The sequence below is a fragment of the Colobus angolensis genome, unplaced genomic scaffold (genome assembly GCF_000951035.1).
Source record: "Colobus angolensis palliatus isolate OR3802 unplaced genomic scaffold, Cang.pa_1.0 Scaffold446, whole genome shotgun sequence".
In the NCBI taxonomy this organism is placed as follows: domain Eukaryota; kingdom Metazoa; phylum Chordata; class Mammalia; order Primates; family Cercopithecidae; genus Colobus; species Colobus angolensis.
Window position 1 is genome coordinate 880442 of NW_012117888.1, and position 18342 is coordinate 898783.

Here is an 18342-nt window from a genome sequence, read left to right on the forward strand (position 1 = left end):
AAAAATACAAAAAACTAGCCGGGCGAGGTGGCGGGCGCCTGTAATCCCAGCTACTCGGGAGGCGGAGGCAGGAGAATGGCCTGAACCCGGGAGGCGGAGCTTGCAGTGAGCTGAGATCTGGCCAGTGCACTCCAGCTTGGATGACACAGCGAGACTCCGTCTCAAAAAAAAAAAAGAAAGATATAATCTTATTCATTAAAGAAACCAAGTAACATGATCTCAAAATTTATAGAACAAATGTTAAAAAAACTAAAAAGAGAGATGAACAAATCCATGATGATTGTCAGAGATTTTAACACAACTCTTGCAGTAACTAGAAAATACACGTAGAAAAGTTACAAAACACACATTCTGTTACTACATCTATCGACATCAGAATATATAGTTTTTGAGGTAGACATAGAACATTTATCATGGTAAACCATATGCTGGGACAAAAGGCAATGACAATAAAAGTCAAATGATGGAAACATAAAGTGTATATACTCTGACCACTGTGGCATTAGTTACAACTCAATAAGAAAGATACCTTGAAAATTTCCTGAAGTCTGAAAATTAAACTACAGGTTTCCAAACAATCTATCGATTAAAAAGGGGAATTAGTAAATATTTTGAGCTGAAATTCAAATACATGTCAGCAGGTATGAGATACAGCTAAAGTAGAATTTAGAGAAAAATTTATAGATTTAAATGTGCATATTAGAAATCAAGTAAGGCCTAGAGTCACTGATTTAACTTTCTTCCTCAAGAAGCTAAAAAAGAGAAAATGAAACCCAAAGTAAGTAGAAAGAAGGAGGTAAAATTAGATGTCAGTGACATGGAAAATGGACAAACAATGGAGAAAGTTGATGACTCCAAAAGATAATTCTTGGGGAAGTTAAAAGATTTATAAACTCTTAGTAAACTAAATACAAAAAGAGAGGAAACAGAGATAACCATTCTCAGGGTGAAAGAGGAAGTCACTACACATTATGTAGACATTAAAAGGATGGTAATTACACCACTTGATGCCAATAAATTAGAAACGTTAGAAGAAATTCTTTGACAATGCAATTTACCAAAACTAACACACACAAAAGAAAATATTAATATTGCCATTTATATTGAAGCAATTGAATCTGTAATTAAGAACCTTTACACATATGTGCACATGCATGCACACGCACGCACACACACACAGACACATACAACCCTGCGGGCTCATTTGCTACAGTATCAAATTACTACATTCATTAATTCTTCCAAACTTTTTAAAATAAAAAGATGCAAACTTTACACAAACATATAAGGTAGGTCAAAAGGGACTGCTTCAAACTCACTTTACGAGGCTTGCATACCCTGGTACCAAAACTAGACAAGGCCGCCACTAAAGAAAGTAAAATGACAAGGCAAAATCTCTCATCAGAATGGATTAAAACATCCTAACTAAAATATAAAAAATAATCAAATGACATAGAAAAAAAAGCCCGTTACAAAGTGGGATTTATTTCAAGAATGCAAGATATAACAGAAAAGATATGACAGAAAAGGTGCAGCAGATAGTCCTTCAGATATCTGGAATGTTCTGTATTTTTTCTGGGTAGTCATTACAGAGGTGTAGACATTTGCAAAAATTTATCAAGCTGTATACATAAGGTTTTTGAACTTTATTGTTAAATGATTTTCAACGCGTAAGGTTCATAGATACCCTAAATTCTATTCACAGATAGTTAAGGTTAGAACTACTGAACTAAGGTGAAAATGATATTTAGAATGCTGTTAAAAGATGAGACACAAAAGATATCCTGAGGTCCTGGGTTGATTTTGTGAACTATGGCTATTAATGAGTCATGAAAGTGGACAAAATTCCTTTAGGCAGAACCTTATTGGGTGTCTAAATCACTAAATCACGAATATGGTAGAGAATTGTGTGCAGCAACCCCAAATGGGCCTGGTTAAGGGGAAGGGTGAGTCAACATGCAAAACAAGATGATTAGGAAAGTCAATAAGGCATCAAAGAAGAAACAGAGAAAACAAAGTTTGAAGGAATTCTCTGAGTAATTAGGCATGGAGATTTGGAGAAGAATTTTTAGTTCCTGTTGCCCCGGGTGTAAGCCAAAACACTTAAAGAAGTGAAGATGCGCTTTGCATATGTTGAGAAGCATCTCTTTCAGAGAGAGAATAGAAGGAATGTGGATGCATAAATGAGTAACAATAGAGGCCTAAACTGAGAAAGCAACTAAGGGAATGAGAGACTAGAATGTAGGAAAAATGCTGAGGACAGGTTGTGTTCATCGGCTATGTAGGAGAAAGAGAAGGCATCTAAAATGATTCTCAGGTTCCTCTTTAGATAAATTGGAAATGCTGTTGCTGGTCGCTAGAGAAACAAACATACAGGAGGAGGAAAAATATGGAGATGGGGGAAAAGTGATGAGTACAGTCTTTGATGACGGTGCTTGAGATGTGTCCAACATTCATCTCTATGTCCCTACACAGCTCAAGCTATAGATCTGGATATAATCTGATAGAAATAAATAGAAGTAATTTTTCAAGAGTCATTGGTAGATAGATTTTAATTATTTCTGAGGATGACGCAAGCCAGGAAAAGTATGTAAGCAATTGGAAGGAACAGAAACTTGGGGAAGAATGGGGACAAAGCAGAAAATTAAGAAAATGAATTGGAGCAGACAGAGAGATAGGAGAAAAGGAAACCAAATGAAAATTGTGTCATAGCTAGCAAAGAATCAGCGAGTTATGAAGAAAATATCATCGACTATATCAAATGCCACAAAGGGAGCTAGCATTGGAAACCTAGTTTTTAAAGTGTGTTCCATGAACATGTATGTATCTCTGAAACCTTTTCAGCAGTTTCATGAAGTCAAAAGTATTTTGAAATTACTTTCATAGAAATAGTAATATGTTATTTGCTATTTTCATTGTGTTTACAATTTTACTGATAATGCCACTGTAATGGTGGGTGAAACGGCAGGTGCCTTGGCATGAATCAAGCAAGTGACACCAAACTGCATAAGAAGTTATTGTATTCTTTATCACTGTGTACTTTTGGGGAAAGAAGCCAGTTTTACTTAAGAATATACTTTATGAAGTAGTAAAAAATATTAATTTTATTAAATTTCAAAGTGTGGGTACACATCTTCTTAAGAACCTATGTAAGAAAATGAGAAGTATAGGAAGAGCACATCTTCTGCATACTGATGCAAGATGGTTGCTTTGAGAAAAAGTACCTATGCAATTGTTAGAGTTGCAAGATTAACCAGCCAGGTATTTTTTCATAGACTAACATCTTTACTTGAATAAATGACTGCCAGACACATTAGAGTTATTCAGACTTGAGTATTTGGCAGCTACTTTCTCAATAACGGATGACTTGAGCCTGTCAAGTTAAGCAAAAAATAGATGCTATTTGCTGCCAATGATAAAATCTGAGGTGTCAAGTGAATAATATAATTTTTGGAAAATGTCTATTCATCCTTGGGAGCTTGAACTTTCCCAATATCTTAAGATTTTTCCATTAAGATTGATGAAAATTATCAATGTATGTGATTTTTGACATTGTATAGTAAAATATACCAACATTGAGAAAATATGCGTAACTCAGTGATCCAATATTTTCTTAATGACCTATGCCTGATGTCACGATATAAATCATGGGTAAAATATCCATTTGAAGTACTGAAGTAGAGTATTCACTTGAAATATCCATTTCAAGATACATTAGTGGATTTTAATGTAACAGTCAGTGATTTGGTTTCTGATTGCACATTGCCACAGAACTTAAGAAACTACTACGTGCTGAATTTTAGTGCACTGTCAAATAAGAATGACCACAATTATATACCACAGCAAATTGTTGCAATAAATTAGATGAAAAAAATAGAGATGAGAATCTAGCTACCTTCTATTAAGTCAGATGATTAAAGAACCTTGAAAAACTGTAAAACATTTTTCTTTTCTTTTTTTTTTTTTTTGAGACGGAGTCTTGCTCTGTCGCCCAGGCTGGAGTGCAGTGGCCGGATCTCAGCTCACTGCAAGCTCCGCCTCCCGGGTTTACGCCATTCTCCTGCCTCAGCCTCCCGAGTAGCTGGGATTACAGGCGCCCGCCACTGAGCCCGGCTAGTTTTTTGTATTTTTTAGTAGAGACGGGGTTTCACCATGTTAGCCAGGATGGTCTCGATTTCCCGACCTCGTGATCCGCCCGTCTCGGCCTCCCAAAGTGCCAGGATTACAGGCTTGAGCCACCGCGCCCGGCCTGTAAAACATTTTTCTAATGACCAGTGACATTGAGCATTTTCTTCTTATGCTTGTTAGCCATTTGTGTGCCTTCTTTTGAAAAACGTTTGTTCATGTCTGTTCCCCGCTTTTTAATGGGGTTGTCTTTTGTTGTTGTTGAGTTGTTTGAGTTCCTTATAGCCTCTGGATTTTAGTCCCTTGTTGAATGTATAGTTTGCAATATTTTTTCCCATTCTGCAGTTTATCTGTTCACTCTGTGTATTATTTATTTTCTGCACAGAAGCTTTTTAGTTTAAATCCCATTTGTCTATTACTGTTTTTGTTGTTTGTGCTATCAAGGTCTTAGTCATGAATTCTTTGCCTAGGCCAAAGTCCAGCAGAGATTTTTCCTAGGTTTTCTTCTGGTGTTTTTGTAGTTTCAGATATCACATTTAAGGATTTCATCCATCTTGTGTTAATTTTTGTATATGGTGAGAGGGATGAGAAATTATTTAATGGGTACATCGTACATTACCGAGTGATGGTTACACTAAAAGCCCAGGCTTCACCACTATACTCTATATCCATATATCAAAACTGCACTGGTACTCCCTAAATTTATGCAAATTTAAAAAAGAAAAACCTGTAAAACAATGTCACTCTTCTTGCTGATTTTGTTTTGGAAAATATAGCTTTTTTTACAGAGCTAATTATTTATGTTAACATGTAATTGGTTTACTACTGTTATTTTAAATAAAAGTAGACAAAAATTTAAAATTTTAATTTTAATTTCAAAGACGTTAAATGCTGATGGATATAACTCATATAAAGGCAAACTCTTTGGAATCCTCAATAATGTTTGAGTATACAGAGATCATGAGACCAAAAAGTTTGAGAATTCATAAATTAAACAATTAAGTAGTCACTAGTGAATGCATAGAAGACAGATTGGTTGTGTGGTAAAGCTAAAAAATTGATTCTTATGAGATGTATTATAAATGTTGATAAGGAAGATGTGAGAGTGACACATAGGTTTGGAAGACAAAGTGGCCACTGAGGGAAGAGAGAGACCCTCTCACATTGTTTTACATTGTTTTATACTCAGTGCCTGTTTTAAGGAAAAAGCCAAGGAAGTGAAATCAAAGACAGGCAGCCCGGCACCAGGCCCGAAACCAGGCCTGGGCCTGCCTGGCCTAAACCTAGTAGTTAAAAATCAACTCATGACTTAGAAACCAATGTTATCCATAGATTCCAGATATTATATATTGTGTGGAAGAACATTGTGAAACTCCCTGCACTGTTCTGTTTCACTCTGACTACCAGTGCATGAAACCCCTGTCACGTATCCCCTAGATTGCTCAATCAATCACGACCCTTTCATGTGAAATCTTTAGTGTTGTAAGCCCTTAAAAGGGACAGAAATTATGCACTTGGAGAGCTCGGATTTTAAGATGGTAGCTTGCCGATGCTCCCAGCTGAATAAAGCCCTTCCTTCTACAAGTTGGTGTGTGAGAGGTTTTGTCTGCGGCCCATCCTGCTACACCACCACCTAAATTAATATATAGATTAGAGAAAGCATTTTTAAAATTCAGTTTTTCATTTTTTCTTAAATTAAATTATAAATTTAAGGAGATCCCTATCAAAATATCCAGGTTTTTAGAGTAGAACAAGGCAAGCTAATGTTAACATTAATATGGAAAATTAAACTTTCAATAATGTCTACACAACCTATAAAAAATGCCTAATGAATAGGGACTAACCAGGTCAGATACTAATATTTATGTAATAGCATTTATAATTAAAAGTGTGAAATTGGCATTTGATTAGAGTAGTGGAATAGAATGTAAACTTCAGAAACAGGTCCAGGCATATAAGAATATCTAATATAGCCGGGCGCGGTGGCTCACAGCTGTAATCCCAGCACTTTGGGAGGCCGACGTGGGCGGATCACGAGGTCAGGAGATCGAGACCATCCTGGCTAACACGGTGAAACCCCGTCTCTACTAAAAATACAAAAAATTAGCCGGGCATGGTGGCAGGTGCCTGTAGTCCTAGCTACTTGGGAGGCTGAGGCAGAAGAATCGTGAAACCGGGAGGCGGAGCTTGCAGTGAGCCGAGATCGTGCCACTGCACTCCAGCCTGGGAGACATTGAGACTCCGTCGCAAAAAAAAAAAAAAAGAATATCTATTATAAAGATGGCATCTCAAATCACAGGACAGATGGACTTTTTAAATAAATGGCATGAGACAATGGAAGAATTAGTTTTAAGAGACTAAAATTGAATGTGTATATCACAACATACAATAATAAACTCCAAACGTATCAGAGGTCTAAATGTAAAAAATGAGAAAAATATGTGTGATTTATTGTCTAATCTGAGTTGGGGGAAAGAATTTGTTGCTATTACTCTCAACATAAAAAGGAAATCTGATTGACAAGATGAACTACATGAAAATAAAATAATTTTGTATGACAAAATACCATAACTATATCAAATAGCAAACAGAAGATGTTTTCATTTATAACATGTAAAATGGCTAGTGTCTATAATTTATAAAGAGCTATTAAAATTAAGAAATAAAAATGTAAAAAAATTGGAAAAAATGAGCAAAAGGACACTTAAAGCTGATTTAGCAATGGCACTTAAGTGGTTTTCATACGTTTAATCATATGAACTTCAGTCAAATAAAACAGATGCAAATTAAAACTATACTGAGGTAACATTTCTCATTTATGGGATTTGCAAAATTTAAAAAGTTTGAAAATAAACTTCATTAGCAAGGCTTTGGGGAAACAGAGGCTTTCTTGCATTGCTGGTGGGAATGCAAAATGGTTCAACCCCTTACTAAATATACCCCTTGATCAATCAACTCCTGATATAAGAATTTATTTAGAATATAAATTCTGAATATATTTGAGCAATAATTTATTTAAAAGAGAAACTTCCAATAATATGAAACACACACATGAATGCGCACACTCACACACACTCACAGGACAGACACACATGCACGCACACTCACAGGACAGACACACACACACACACAATTATTCCTAGTAGAATTATTCGTAACTTCCAAATATTGGAAACAACTTACTTGATTATACACAGAAGATTGGTTAAATAAAGTATATCTACAAAATCTATTACTAGTGAGTGTAAAAGAATAATAGATTAGCTTTTAATTGGAGTATTTAGGCCATTTACATGATAAAGTTGGGTGCATAGCTATCACCTTACGAATTGATAGAGTGATTCCCAGGACATATTACCAAGTAAAAGAACAAAACAAAACAAAGTATTAATTTGTATGTAGCATTTTATATTTTAATTTAAGAATGGAAAAATAACAATATGTGTATTTGTGTATAATCAATTTTTGCAAAAATAAACTCAAGAAGTATGCCCTAGAAACTAATGAACGGGTTAACCAAAGAATAGAAGAGGAACTGACTCTTCTCTGAGTATATTATTTGCCTAGTTTTGACTGTTGGAGAATCATATTAAGGTTTTACATATTAAAAAATAAAGTCAACAAGGTTGGGGAATACATGCAAAAACAAAACAAAATCCCTAAATGTGAACAATTGGTACCACAACCATGGAGAAAAAAAATTCAAACTAATCCCAGCATTTTAAAGACAATGCTTTGACTATAAAAATTCAAACTAATTCCAGCATTTTGAAGACAATGTTTTAACTATATGCTCTTGGTGGAAAACATTCTAAAGATAAAACTGCAATGAAAATTTAAACATAGCATTTCATTTATTGGTAGTGGTATGGGTATAGAAATTCTGAAAGTAATTTGTTGTATTATAGGATATAGAAAATATAAATAATAAATAGGCCGGGCGCGGTGGCTCAAGCCTGTAATCCCAGCATTTTGGGAGGCCGAGACGGGTGGATCACGAGGTCAGGAGATTGAGACCATCCTGGCTAACATGGTGAAACCCCATCTCTACTAAAAAATACAAAAAACTAGCCGGGCGAGGTGGCGGGCGCCTGTAGTCCCAGCTACTCGGGAGGCTGAGGCAGGAGAATGGTGTGAACCCGGGAGGCGGAGCTTGCAGTGAGCTGAGATCCGGCCACTGCACTCCAGCCTGGGCGACAGAGCGAGACTCCGTCTCAAAAAAAAAAAAAAAAAAATAATAATAATAATAATAATAATAAATATATCAGTGGTTTGGGGACAAACTTACTCACTGTGAGAAAAATGAGGAAAAATAAGGAATTGGAAAGCAGCAAAAGAATCCTATGTTCATGGATTGGGATTAAAGGTATTGATATATAGGAGCAATGATATTAGCAATGACCTTACTGAGCTTCTACATCTTGCTTTATAAAACAATTGCCCACTAAAAGAATTTCTTTTAAGAAATGACTAATTTTGGAACTGGAGCATGGGAAGTAAAAGGTGAGTCTGGCAAATGCTCAAAAGCTGATGGGATATATGAAAAGGAGTTCTTGTTAGAAAAATATGAGACAATTTGAGCATCAAAATAATTAAGGGCAATAATGAATCATATATATTACACTGAATACAAAAGAATCCAGGAGTCCCCACCAACATGAACTAATAAATAACAAAGACTTGGAGGGAAAACCCTTCCTTACAGTATAATGCCAACAAATAAAGGCAGAAAGAATAATAAAGTGAGAAAAATTGTCATTGTATCACCTTAGTAATAAATAGCTTAGGGAAGAATCATCAATGGATTTGAAATCCATTAGGTTGAAGTTTATTGGGAAACAATTTCTTAATTTCCAAATATATGAAGGTTTTTCTACTGTTTTCAAGTCATTTCTATTTCTTTTGAATTTCAGTCAAAGAATAAACAATTTATTCCAACCCTTTGAAATATATTGAGGAATTACTTTATGGTCAGTTTTGATAAATATTTCTTGTGCAATGATGGGAATATGTATTCTTCACTTGTCAGTGAGTTCAGGTTTGTTAATTGTTTTCATACAATCGCTGAGAAGGATGTGCTAAGATCTTATGCCATGACTGTAGACTTGTCTATCTGTCCCTGAAGTTCTGTGCTCTTTTACTTTATAATGTATATACTATGTATATTACATATGTATCTACATATAATTACATACAAATTTATTACATTATGTGTACCAGGTGTATTAAATCTTTCATCATTAAGTAATCTTCCGTCACTGGAGTATTTGATTTTTGTCAAAAAGTCTATTTTGACCAATATTAATATAACTATACAGTCTTTCTCTTGGATAGTGTTTAAATGGAGGAATTTTTTTGTTTGTTTTCATCCTTTTACTTTCCTTATGCTTTACATATGCCTCTTGTAACATATAATGGTCATATTTTTTTGAAAGCCTATATGACAGTCTTGGAATCCTTAGTAATTAATGTAATTAAGGATATGTTTGGTTTTAATTCTGCCATTTAGTATACATTTTATTGTTTTCTATCTTTTATTGGTTCCTTTTGGAATTATTTTATGATTTCATTTTATCTTTTATTTGCAGGGACAGAGTCTTGCTCTCTCACTAAGGCTGAAGTGTCGTGGCATGATCGTAGCTCACTGCAGCCTCAAGATGCCTGAGTTCAAGTGATCTTCCTGCCTCAACTTTCTGAGTAGCTAGGGCTACAGGCACATGCCACTACACCCAGCTAATTTTTATTATTTTATAATAATCTGCTGTAAATTTGGAAATTCACCATCTCTAATCTGCCACAGAGTTCTTAGGTTTTCATTTTTAAATTAATTTGTTTTGTGTGTGTGACAGAGTCTCACTCTGTTGCCCAGGCTGGAGTGCAGTGGCATGATCTCAGCTCACTGCAGACTTGACCTCTGGGAGTCAAGTGATCCTCCCACCACAGCCTTTCAAGTAGCTGGGATTACAGGTGTGTGCTACCATAGCTGGCTAATTTTTGTAATTTTAGTAGAGATGGGGTTTCTTCATATTGTCCAGGCTGGTCTTGAACCCCTGGCCTCAAGTGATTCGCCTGCATCGGCCTCCCAAAGTGCTGGGATTACGGGTGTGAGCCACTGTACCTGGCCCTTAGTTTTTCATACTATGCTTAAGCTCCATATTTTCTAGGTGTTTCTCAAATCTTAATGTCATTCTTTATAGTTCGCACTTTCTTGCTGAAGTGTTTAAGATCAGCATGTAATTTCCATGTGCACATTCCAAATAATTATTTAAACTCTATGTCTGATAATTCAATTATCTGAAGTGTTCATAGGTTTATTTCTATTATCTTTTATTGTCCCATACCTGATTCATGTTGTATTGTCTCTTCATATATCTGCATATCATTGTATTTCAGTGACAGCATTTGAAAATTATTGAAAGAAATAAGTTGAAACCTAGGATGATGGGGTATTTTTTGTTTATGCCCAAAAATTGGAAATCCAAATAATATGAAATCATCTTAATCCAGTTTTAAGGTCCAAGATTTCTCTTGTTTACATAGATGACGAGGGCTGAATTCCATGTCTATGGTGATTTAATCCTGGTCCATCTTTATTCCTAGTGTCTGGTTCTTTGTGATCCTAGAATTAAATTCAGGTTGATTGGCCCTTGCCAGACTCTGTATTCCTACTTTAGTCCTCCTTTGCTTGTGAGTCGGAAATGATCGTCTCTACCTATCAGTCATATCGTCAGGTTTATCATGCATCATTGGCAAAAGTGAACTAGAAGTCATAATCATTTTTCTTGGATTTTTATCTTTTTCTGGATCTTAGCCAATAGCAATTTCTACTTCATTAGCTTCTCAGGGCTTTTAGTATTTTATCCATGTGTTTATTTGCCTTTAGCACAAGAGTCATTGCGAATTACTCAGTCTTTCATTACCAGAAGCTGATGCAACAATATTCTATTTTGTCTGTGTATTTCCTTTGTAAGCACCATAAAAGCTGGCATCTTTTTAGATGAACTCTTTGGGATGGCTGGGGCAAAATCTGTGAACCCTTGAATTTGTAAATCAATCTGTTATGTAAATGCCTTTTTTTTTCTTTTGGGACAAGCTTCACGACTTTTTATTCAAAGGTGTCTGTGCTATACACAGGCAGAACAATCTACAATAGAACAATCTTAAAACTTAAATGTATTTGATCAATAAACCCAGAGTCAAAATATTTAGATGATATCAGTGAAGATTAAATAGAAGTATTGATCTTGTTGGACACTTTACCTGAATCTTTTACAAAAACATAAATTTGAAGAAAAATTATTTAATGGAACATAAATTAAACTCCAACTGGAAGAGGAAAAAAACAGGAATGTAAAACCTCTAAATTGCAATTGTTTAAATTTCTTGGCTTTAATATTAGCACTGTTAAGGCATTTATGAATACCTCAAATATAAGCCATAAATGATCATTTATTTCCCTTTGCTACAAATCTTTAAAGAAACAAGTATCTTTTTTTTCTCTTTGTATACCCAGAATTCAAGAAGACAATTACAACTGAGAGAAAATAGTACATTTTAGGTGTCATAGCAATGGAAATTTAGAAATGTTTATGTCATGAAGATTTAGATTGTATTATTAATTTTTCTACTGAAAAGGATAGGAATTCAGAATAAAAATACAAAGGTTAATATTCTGGGATACATGTAACTTTTCAATATAAGATTGAAAGTTATATTTTTAAAATTTAGACTTTAATTTAATTAGACTTTATGTCTTTCTCATTTTCAAAGCATTTTAAATATTTCAAATATTTTGTATCTGTGTTGCAGAATTCATTGGCATCCTAACGCATAAAATAATTTAGCAGCATAAATGGAAACTTTATATTTACATATTCATACACATTACATTCCTTTCATTATTGTTAACCTAAATATCAGATAAATAGGTTAAGAATAATTACTAAAATAAAAGAACCCGATCAAACGCAAATGTTACCAGTCGACGTCTGTACGTTGTTCACAGTACATAATCCGAGAGTATTGAGCATAGCCGCTGCAATTCTTATGGCCAAAAAGTTTTATTTACCTATAGAAATTGCCCAAACAATAGCAATCTTCATGATGGCCTTAGTCCGCGAATTGAAACGGCTATGCTCAATAGGATTACGTATTGCTACATACCGATCCAGCGATATAGCGCAGAGGTGCATGATGGACGCTGTTGAAAATAAAACATCTAAAGAAATCCAGACGGGGCACAAATATCTAGGTAGTGGCCAGACATAATCTGAAAGAGAGCAGAGAGAAGACAAGAACATGTCATCCAAATTGTACTGACTATAGTCTTAAATTTTAGTCTGCTTATATTTTCCACTCATAATCTAAACCTTTTAAAGAAAGTGAAATTTAGAAAGCATTATTTTCCGTAGTGATGATGATCATCATCATGATAATGATACTGTCAGTGTGACGTACATTTTAATGAGGTAAAATTTAAACAACATAAAATTAATCTCTTTATAGTGTACAATCCAATGGCATCTAGTACATTCACAATATTGTGCAACTAGCACCTGTCTCTACTTCAGAAACATTTCATCACTCCGAAAGGAAACCGCATACCGTTAAGCAGTTACTCCCCATTCTCCAGTCAACCAGCCCCTGGTAATCTCTAATTTGCTTTATTTCTTTATGGATTTAACTAATTTGGATATTTAATATAAATAGAATCATACAATTTGTGACTTTTTGTATCTGGCTTCTTTCACCTAGCTAATGTTTTTGAGGTTTACCTATTTCGTAGCATGTATCAATACTTAATTCTTCCTTGTGGCTGATGCTGTTACCAAGTGAGGTTTTTTTTGGAAGCTGTTGTAAATAGAATTGTTTTCTTAAATTCTTTCATGGATTATTAATTGCTGTGTATAGAACTACAAATGTCCTGCAACTTTGCTGAATTCATTTATTAGATCTATGTTTTGTGTTGACTCTTTGGGATTTTCCATATATAAGATAATGTCTTCTGCAAATAGAAATAGTTTTATTTATTCTTTTCCAATTTCCCTCTCCCTTTTATTTCCTTTCTTTGCCGAATTTCTCTACATAGAATTTTCAGTACCATGATAAATAGAAGTAATGAAGGTGGGCATTCTGTCTTTTTTCCCTGATCTTAGAGGAAAATCAGTCTTTCACTATTGACTGGGTTTTGTTTTCATTTTTGTTTTTTATAAATGCTTGTCAAGGAAATTTTCTTTTATTCCTAGTTTGTTGAAAATTTTTTTATCATAAAAAAGTGATGGAGTTTTGCAAATGCTTTTTCTGCATCAATTGACATAATCATGTGGTTTGCATACCTTCATTCTATTAATGTGATACATTACATTGATTAGTTTCTGTATGTTGAATCCCTCTAGAATCCCTGCGATAAATCCCATTTAGTAATGGGTATATAATATGGTGCTGAATTTAGTTTGCTAGTATTTTATTGAAGACTTTTGCATTTATGTTAATAAACAATACTAATCTACAGTTTTCTTGTAATATCTTTAGTTGGCTTTGATATTAAGATAGTGCTGGTCTAATAGAATGTATTACAAAATGTTTCTTCATCTTCTACTTTTTAGAAGACTTTGAGAAGAATTGGTGTTAATTTTTGAACTGTTTGGTGAAATTTGAAAGGAAAATTTCTTGTCGTGAACTTTCATTGTTGAGAGGTATTTGATTACTGATTCAATGCTGTTACTTTTTACATGACTCTTCAGATTCTCTATTTCTTCTTGAGTCACTTTTGGTAGCCTGTGGTTTTTTTTTTTTTTTTTTTTGAGACGGAGTCTCGCTCTGTCGCCCGGGCTGGAGTGCAGTGGCCAGATCTCAGCTCACTGCAAGCTCCGCCTCCCGGGTTTACGCCATTCTCCTGCCTCAGCCTCCCGAGTAGCTGGGACTACAGACGCCCGCCACCTCGCCCGGCTAGTTTTTTGTATTTTTTAGTGGAGACGGGGTTTCACCATGTTAGCCAGGATGGTCTCGATCTCCTGACCTCGTGATCCGCCCGTCTCGGCCTCCCAAAGTGCTGGGATTACAGGCTTGAGCCACCGCGCCCGGCCGCCTGTGTGTTTTTAGAAATTTTTACATTTCATGCAGGTCATTTAATTTACTGGTGTGTAATTGTTCATTGTATTGTTTTATAATCCTTTTAAGTTTTTTTTTTTTTTGAGATAGGATCTTGCTCTGTTGTCCAGGCTAGTTTGCAGTGGTGCAATAATGGCTCACTGCAGGCTCAAGCAATCCTCCTAACTAAGCCTCCTGAGTAGCTGAGGCCACAAGCATGTGGCACCATACCTGTCTAATTTTTAATTTTTTTTTTTGTAGAGGTGGGTTTTCACCATGTTGCCTAGGCTGGTCTTGAACTCATGGGCTCAAGTAATCCTTCCACCTTGGCCTCCCAAGGTGCTAGGATTATAGGCATGAGCAACCACACCAGGAGGATTGGTCAGCCACTCCTTTTAATTTCTGTAAGGTTAGTAGTAATGCCCCCACTTTCATTTCTGATTTTAGTAATTTGTGTCTTCTCTTTTTTCCTTAGTCTATCTCAAGATTTGTCAACTTTTTTGATCTTTTCAAAAAAAGAAAAACAACTTTTGGTTTTATTAATTGTCTTCATGTTTTTCCTATTCTCTATTTTTTAAATTTCCACTTTAATCTTCATCGTTTCAGTTTTTTTGTGAGTTTGGGTTAAACTTGCTCTTCTTTTCTAGTTTCTTATGTTATAAAGTTAGGTCATTAATTTAGTTCATTTTATTTTTAAATGTAGCCATTTACAGGTATAAATTTCCCTCTGAGCACAGCTTTTGATGCATCCCATAATTTTTTGGTATATTCAGTTTTTATTCTGCCATTCTCAAAATATTGTTGAATTTCATTTGTATTTTCTTCTTTCACTTATTGGTTGTTTAATATTGTTTAATTTTTGCATATTTGTAAATTTTTTTGGTTTTCTTTCTGTTGCTGATTTCTACTTTGAATAATAATATTTTAAATGTATTAGGATGCTTTGAATAATAATAATATTTTAAATGTATTGACATTTGTTTTGTGGTAAAACTTATGGTCTGTGCCAGAGAATGTTCCATATGCACATGAGAAAAAATGTATTTATTGTTGTTATTAGATGGAATGTTCTATATCTGTCTGTTAGAATTCGTTGTTTTATAGTGTTGTTCAAGTCCTCTATTTTTCTCATTGATTTTCTGTCTTGTTGTTCTGTCCATTTTTGAAAATGGAGTATTAATATCTGTAGGGAGACCCCCTGAAACTATTGCTATGGAATAAAAGATGAAATGCTCCTGATTATCGTAAATACAAAATTGCATGCAGGACTGTGTAAAGACAATGCCAGGTTGGACTGCCAGAATGAGCCAACAGCGCATGATGTGCTTACCCCTGCAGAGAGCCTATGAATGGACCTACAGTCAGGGAGGTTTCACATCACCAAGATTCCTATCCCAGAAAAGCAGATGTTCATAGCTCTGGGAATGGAATGCGACCCTTGTGGAGAGCCTATAAATGGACGCATGAGGGGCACCTGTCCATATGGATAAGATAGGGCTATAAATGCCCTAATCTGGGCCGGGCATGGTGGCTCAAGCCTGTAATCCCAGCACTTTGGGAGGCTGAGACGGGCGGATCACGAGGTCAGGAGATCGAGACCATCCTGGCTAACATGGTGAAACCCCATCTCTACTAACAATACAAAAATCTAGCCAGGCATGGCGGTGGGCGCCTGTAGTCCCAGCTACTCGGGAGGCTGAGGCAGGAGAATGGTGTGAACCCAGGAGGCGGAGCTTGCAGTGAGCTGAGATCCGGCCACTGCACTCCAGCCTGGGCGACAGAGCAAGACTCCATCTCAAAAAAAAAAAAAAAAAATGCCCTAATCTTGCCATGGCTCTTCTAGGCCTCTTTAGGGTTAAAACATACTCCTTTCTGAGAATTTCTGGTCTAACCGGTTGTCTAGCTTCATGTCCTGTTTCTATGGATTGTTTGTAACCACCTTTTGCTGCAGCTGTTACTGCTGATTAATATCTTGCTAATCATAGGTTATGGAAAGACTGTGTTTCTGTTTTAAGGCTCTGTTACTTTACTGATTACTAATGCACACACTATAATGTAAATTCTTATCTCTGTATACTGTACTTCTGCATACAGATGTTACGTTAAAGAATTACTTCATCCCCATGTGACCATCTCACCTCATAATCAAATGAGCCTAAATCTCCCACTAACCTACCCCCACCCTCACTAAACTTAATAACAAAGGCAGGCATATCCAGTGCATTGGCAGCACCGTGGGACCAGAAGGCAGTGCATCCCCTGGACCCGGCTTTTACTATCTATCTTGTGTGTGTCTATTATTTCTTGACCTGCCAATCTGCCTGGGAACAAAGAAACAGCCCCGTTGCATTGCAGGCTGCCGGCCAGATCCCACAATATCTGACACCCAATGTGGGATTTATAGATCTATCTTTTTCCCCCTTTAATTCTTTTATTTTTCACTTCTGTAATTGTTGGGCTCTGTTGTTAGGTGCATATATGTTTATAATTGTTATATGTTCTTGATGGCGTGAAATCAATAGATGGTGTTTTTCTTTGTCTTTCACAACAACTTTCTTCTTAAGTTCTATTTTGTCCGACAAGTTTAGCCACCTCAACTCTCTTTTGGTTACCGTTTGTATGGAATATCTTTTTCCATCCTTTCACTTTGAACATACATGTGTCCTTATGTCTAAAGTGAGTCTCTTATTGAAAGCATATAATTGGATCATGTATTTTTATCCATTTTGCTAGTGTCTGCCTTTTAACTGGAAATTTTAATTTCTTTACATTTGAAGTAATTACAGTAAAAAAAAGACACCTGCACCTTTTTATCTATAACATATACTGTCATTTTTTCTGTCACTGCCTTCATTTGTGATTAAGTGATTTTCTTGTGATGAACTGATTTTTTTGTAAGGATTCTCTTTTTGTCTCTTTCTCTTTGTATTATTTTATTTTTTCACTTTGGTTAACCTGGGGATTACAATTATAATCTTTCTTCCGTAACAATCAAGTTTTAATTATCGATACTTAGTTTCAACAGTATACAAAGATTTTGCTTCTTTACATCTTCATCCTTTATTATGTTGTTGTTGTCATAAATTACATTTTTTATATATTTTGTGCTCATTAATATAGATTTATAATTATTGTTTTATGTATTTGCCTTTTAAAGGAAATAGAAAGTCAAAACCGGTGTAACAAATCCATAGTACAATTCCACTGGACTTTATATTTGCTTTGTAGTTACTTTTGTTGCTTTTTATTTCTTTATATGCCTTTAAGGTACTTTTTGGTGTCCTTTCATTTCATCCTGAAGGACTCCCTTTAGCATTTTTTTTTTTTAGGGTAGGTCCACTAGTAGTTAACTCCCTCTGATTTTTTGTTTCTGTTTTTGCTCTTTTACCAGGAGTATTTTAATTTCTCTATTTTTGAAGGATAGCTTTGCCAGATTTAGAGCATTTAGCTGACAATTTTTCTTTCAGTACTTTAAATATGTCATCTCACTGCTTTCTGGCCTCCATGGTTTCTGAAGAGAAATTCACTGTTAAACTTGTATACTTTGTATGTGATGAGATGTTTGTCTCTTGCAGCTTTTAAGATTCTCTCTTTGTCTGTCAAGAGTTTGCTTATACTGTGCCTTGGTTTGGATATTTTGGAGTAATTCTTGCTTAGCATTCATTGAGCTTCCTGGATTTATAGTCATATCTTTATTCAAAGTTGGAAAGTTTGTAGTCATTATTTCTTTAAATATTTTTTTCTGATTCTTTTAATCTGTCATCTCCTGGAAATCTCATTGTGCATATATTGGTACACTTGATAGTGTCTCAAAGGTCCCTTAGTCATTGTTCATTTTTCTTTATTATTTTCTCTTTATGCTCCTTGGACTGGATAATCACAATTGACCTGTCTTCATGTTCTCTGATTCTTTCTTCTGTCTGCTAAATTCTGCTGTTGATTCCCACATGTGAATGTTTCATTTCAGTTATTATAATTTTTAGCCACCATATTTCCATTTTTTTTTACAATTTTATCCCTTTAATTATATTCTCTATTCCTTGAGACATTGTTCTTCTGGTTAGCTTTAATTCTTACTCCATGGTTTCCTTCAGCTCTTTGAGCACATTTGAGACAGTTGATGCAAAG

At 35.1% G+C, this 18342-nt stretch overlaps 1 protein-coding gene across 2 annotated transcripts in view; it reads right to left on the reverse strand.

Moving 5' to 3' along the window:
* Positions 1–18342, reverse strand: part of HTR2C (5-hydroxytryptamine (serotonin) receptor 2C, G protein-coupled) — a 192758-nt gene that overhangs the window by 58855 nt on the left and 115561 nt on the right. Inside the window, exon 3 of one of the 2 annotated variants that reach the window (XM_011957541.1) lies at positions 12194–12394. In XM_011957541.1, the coding sequence (XP_011812931.1) occupies positions 12194–12394 (201 nt within the window). The remainder of the gene's footprint in view (positions 1–12193; positions 12395–18342) is intronic. The other variant, XM_011957542.1, reaches the window with a different exon arrangement.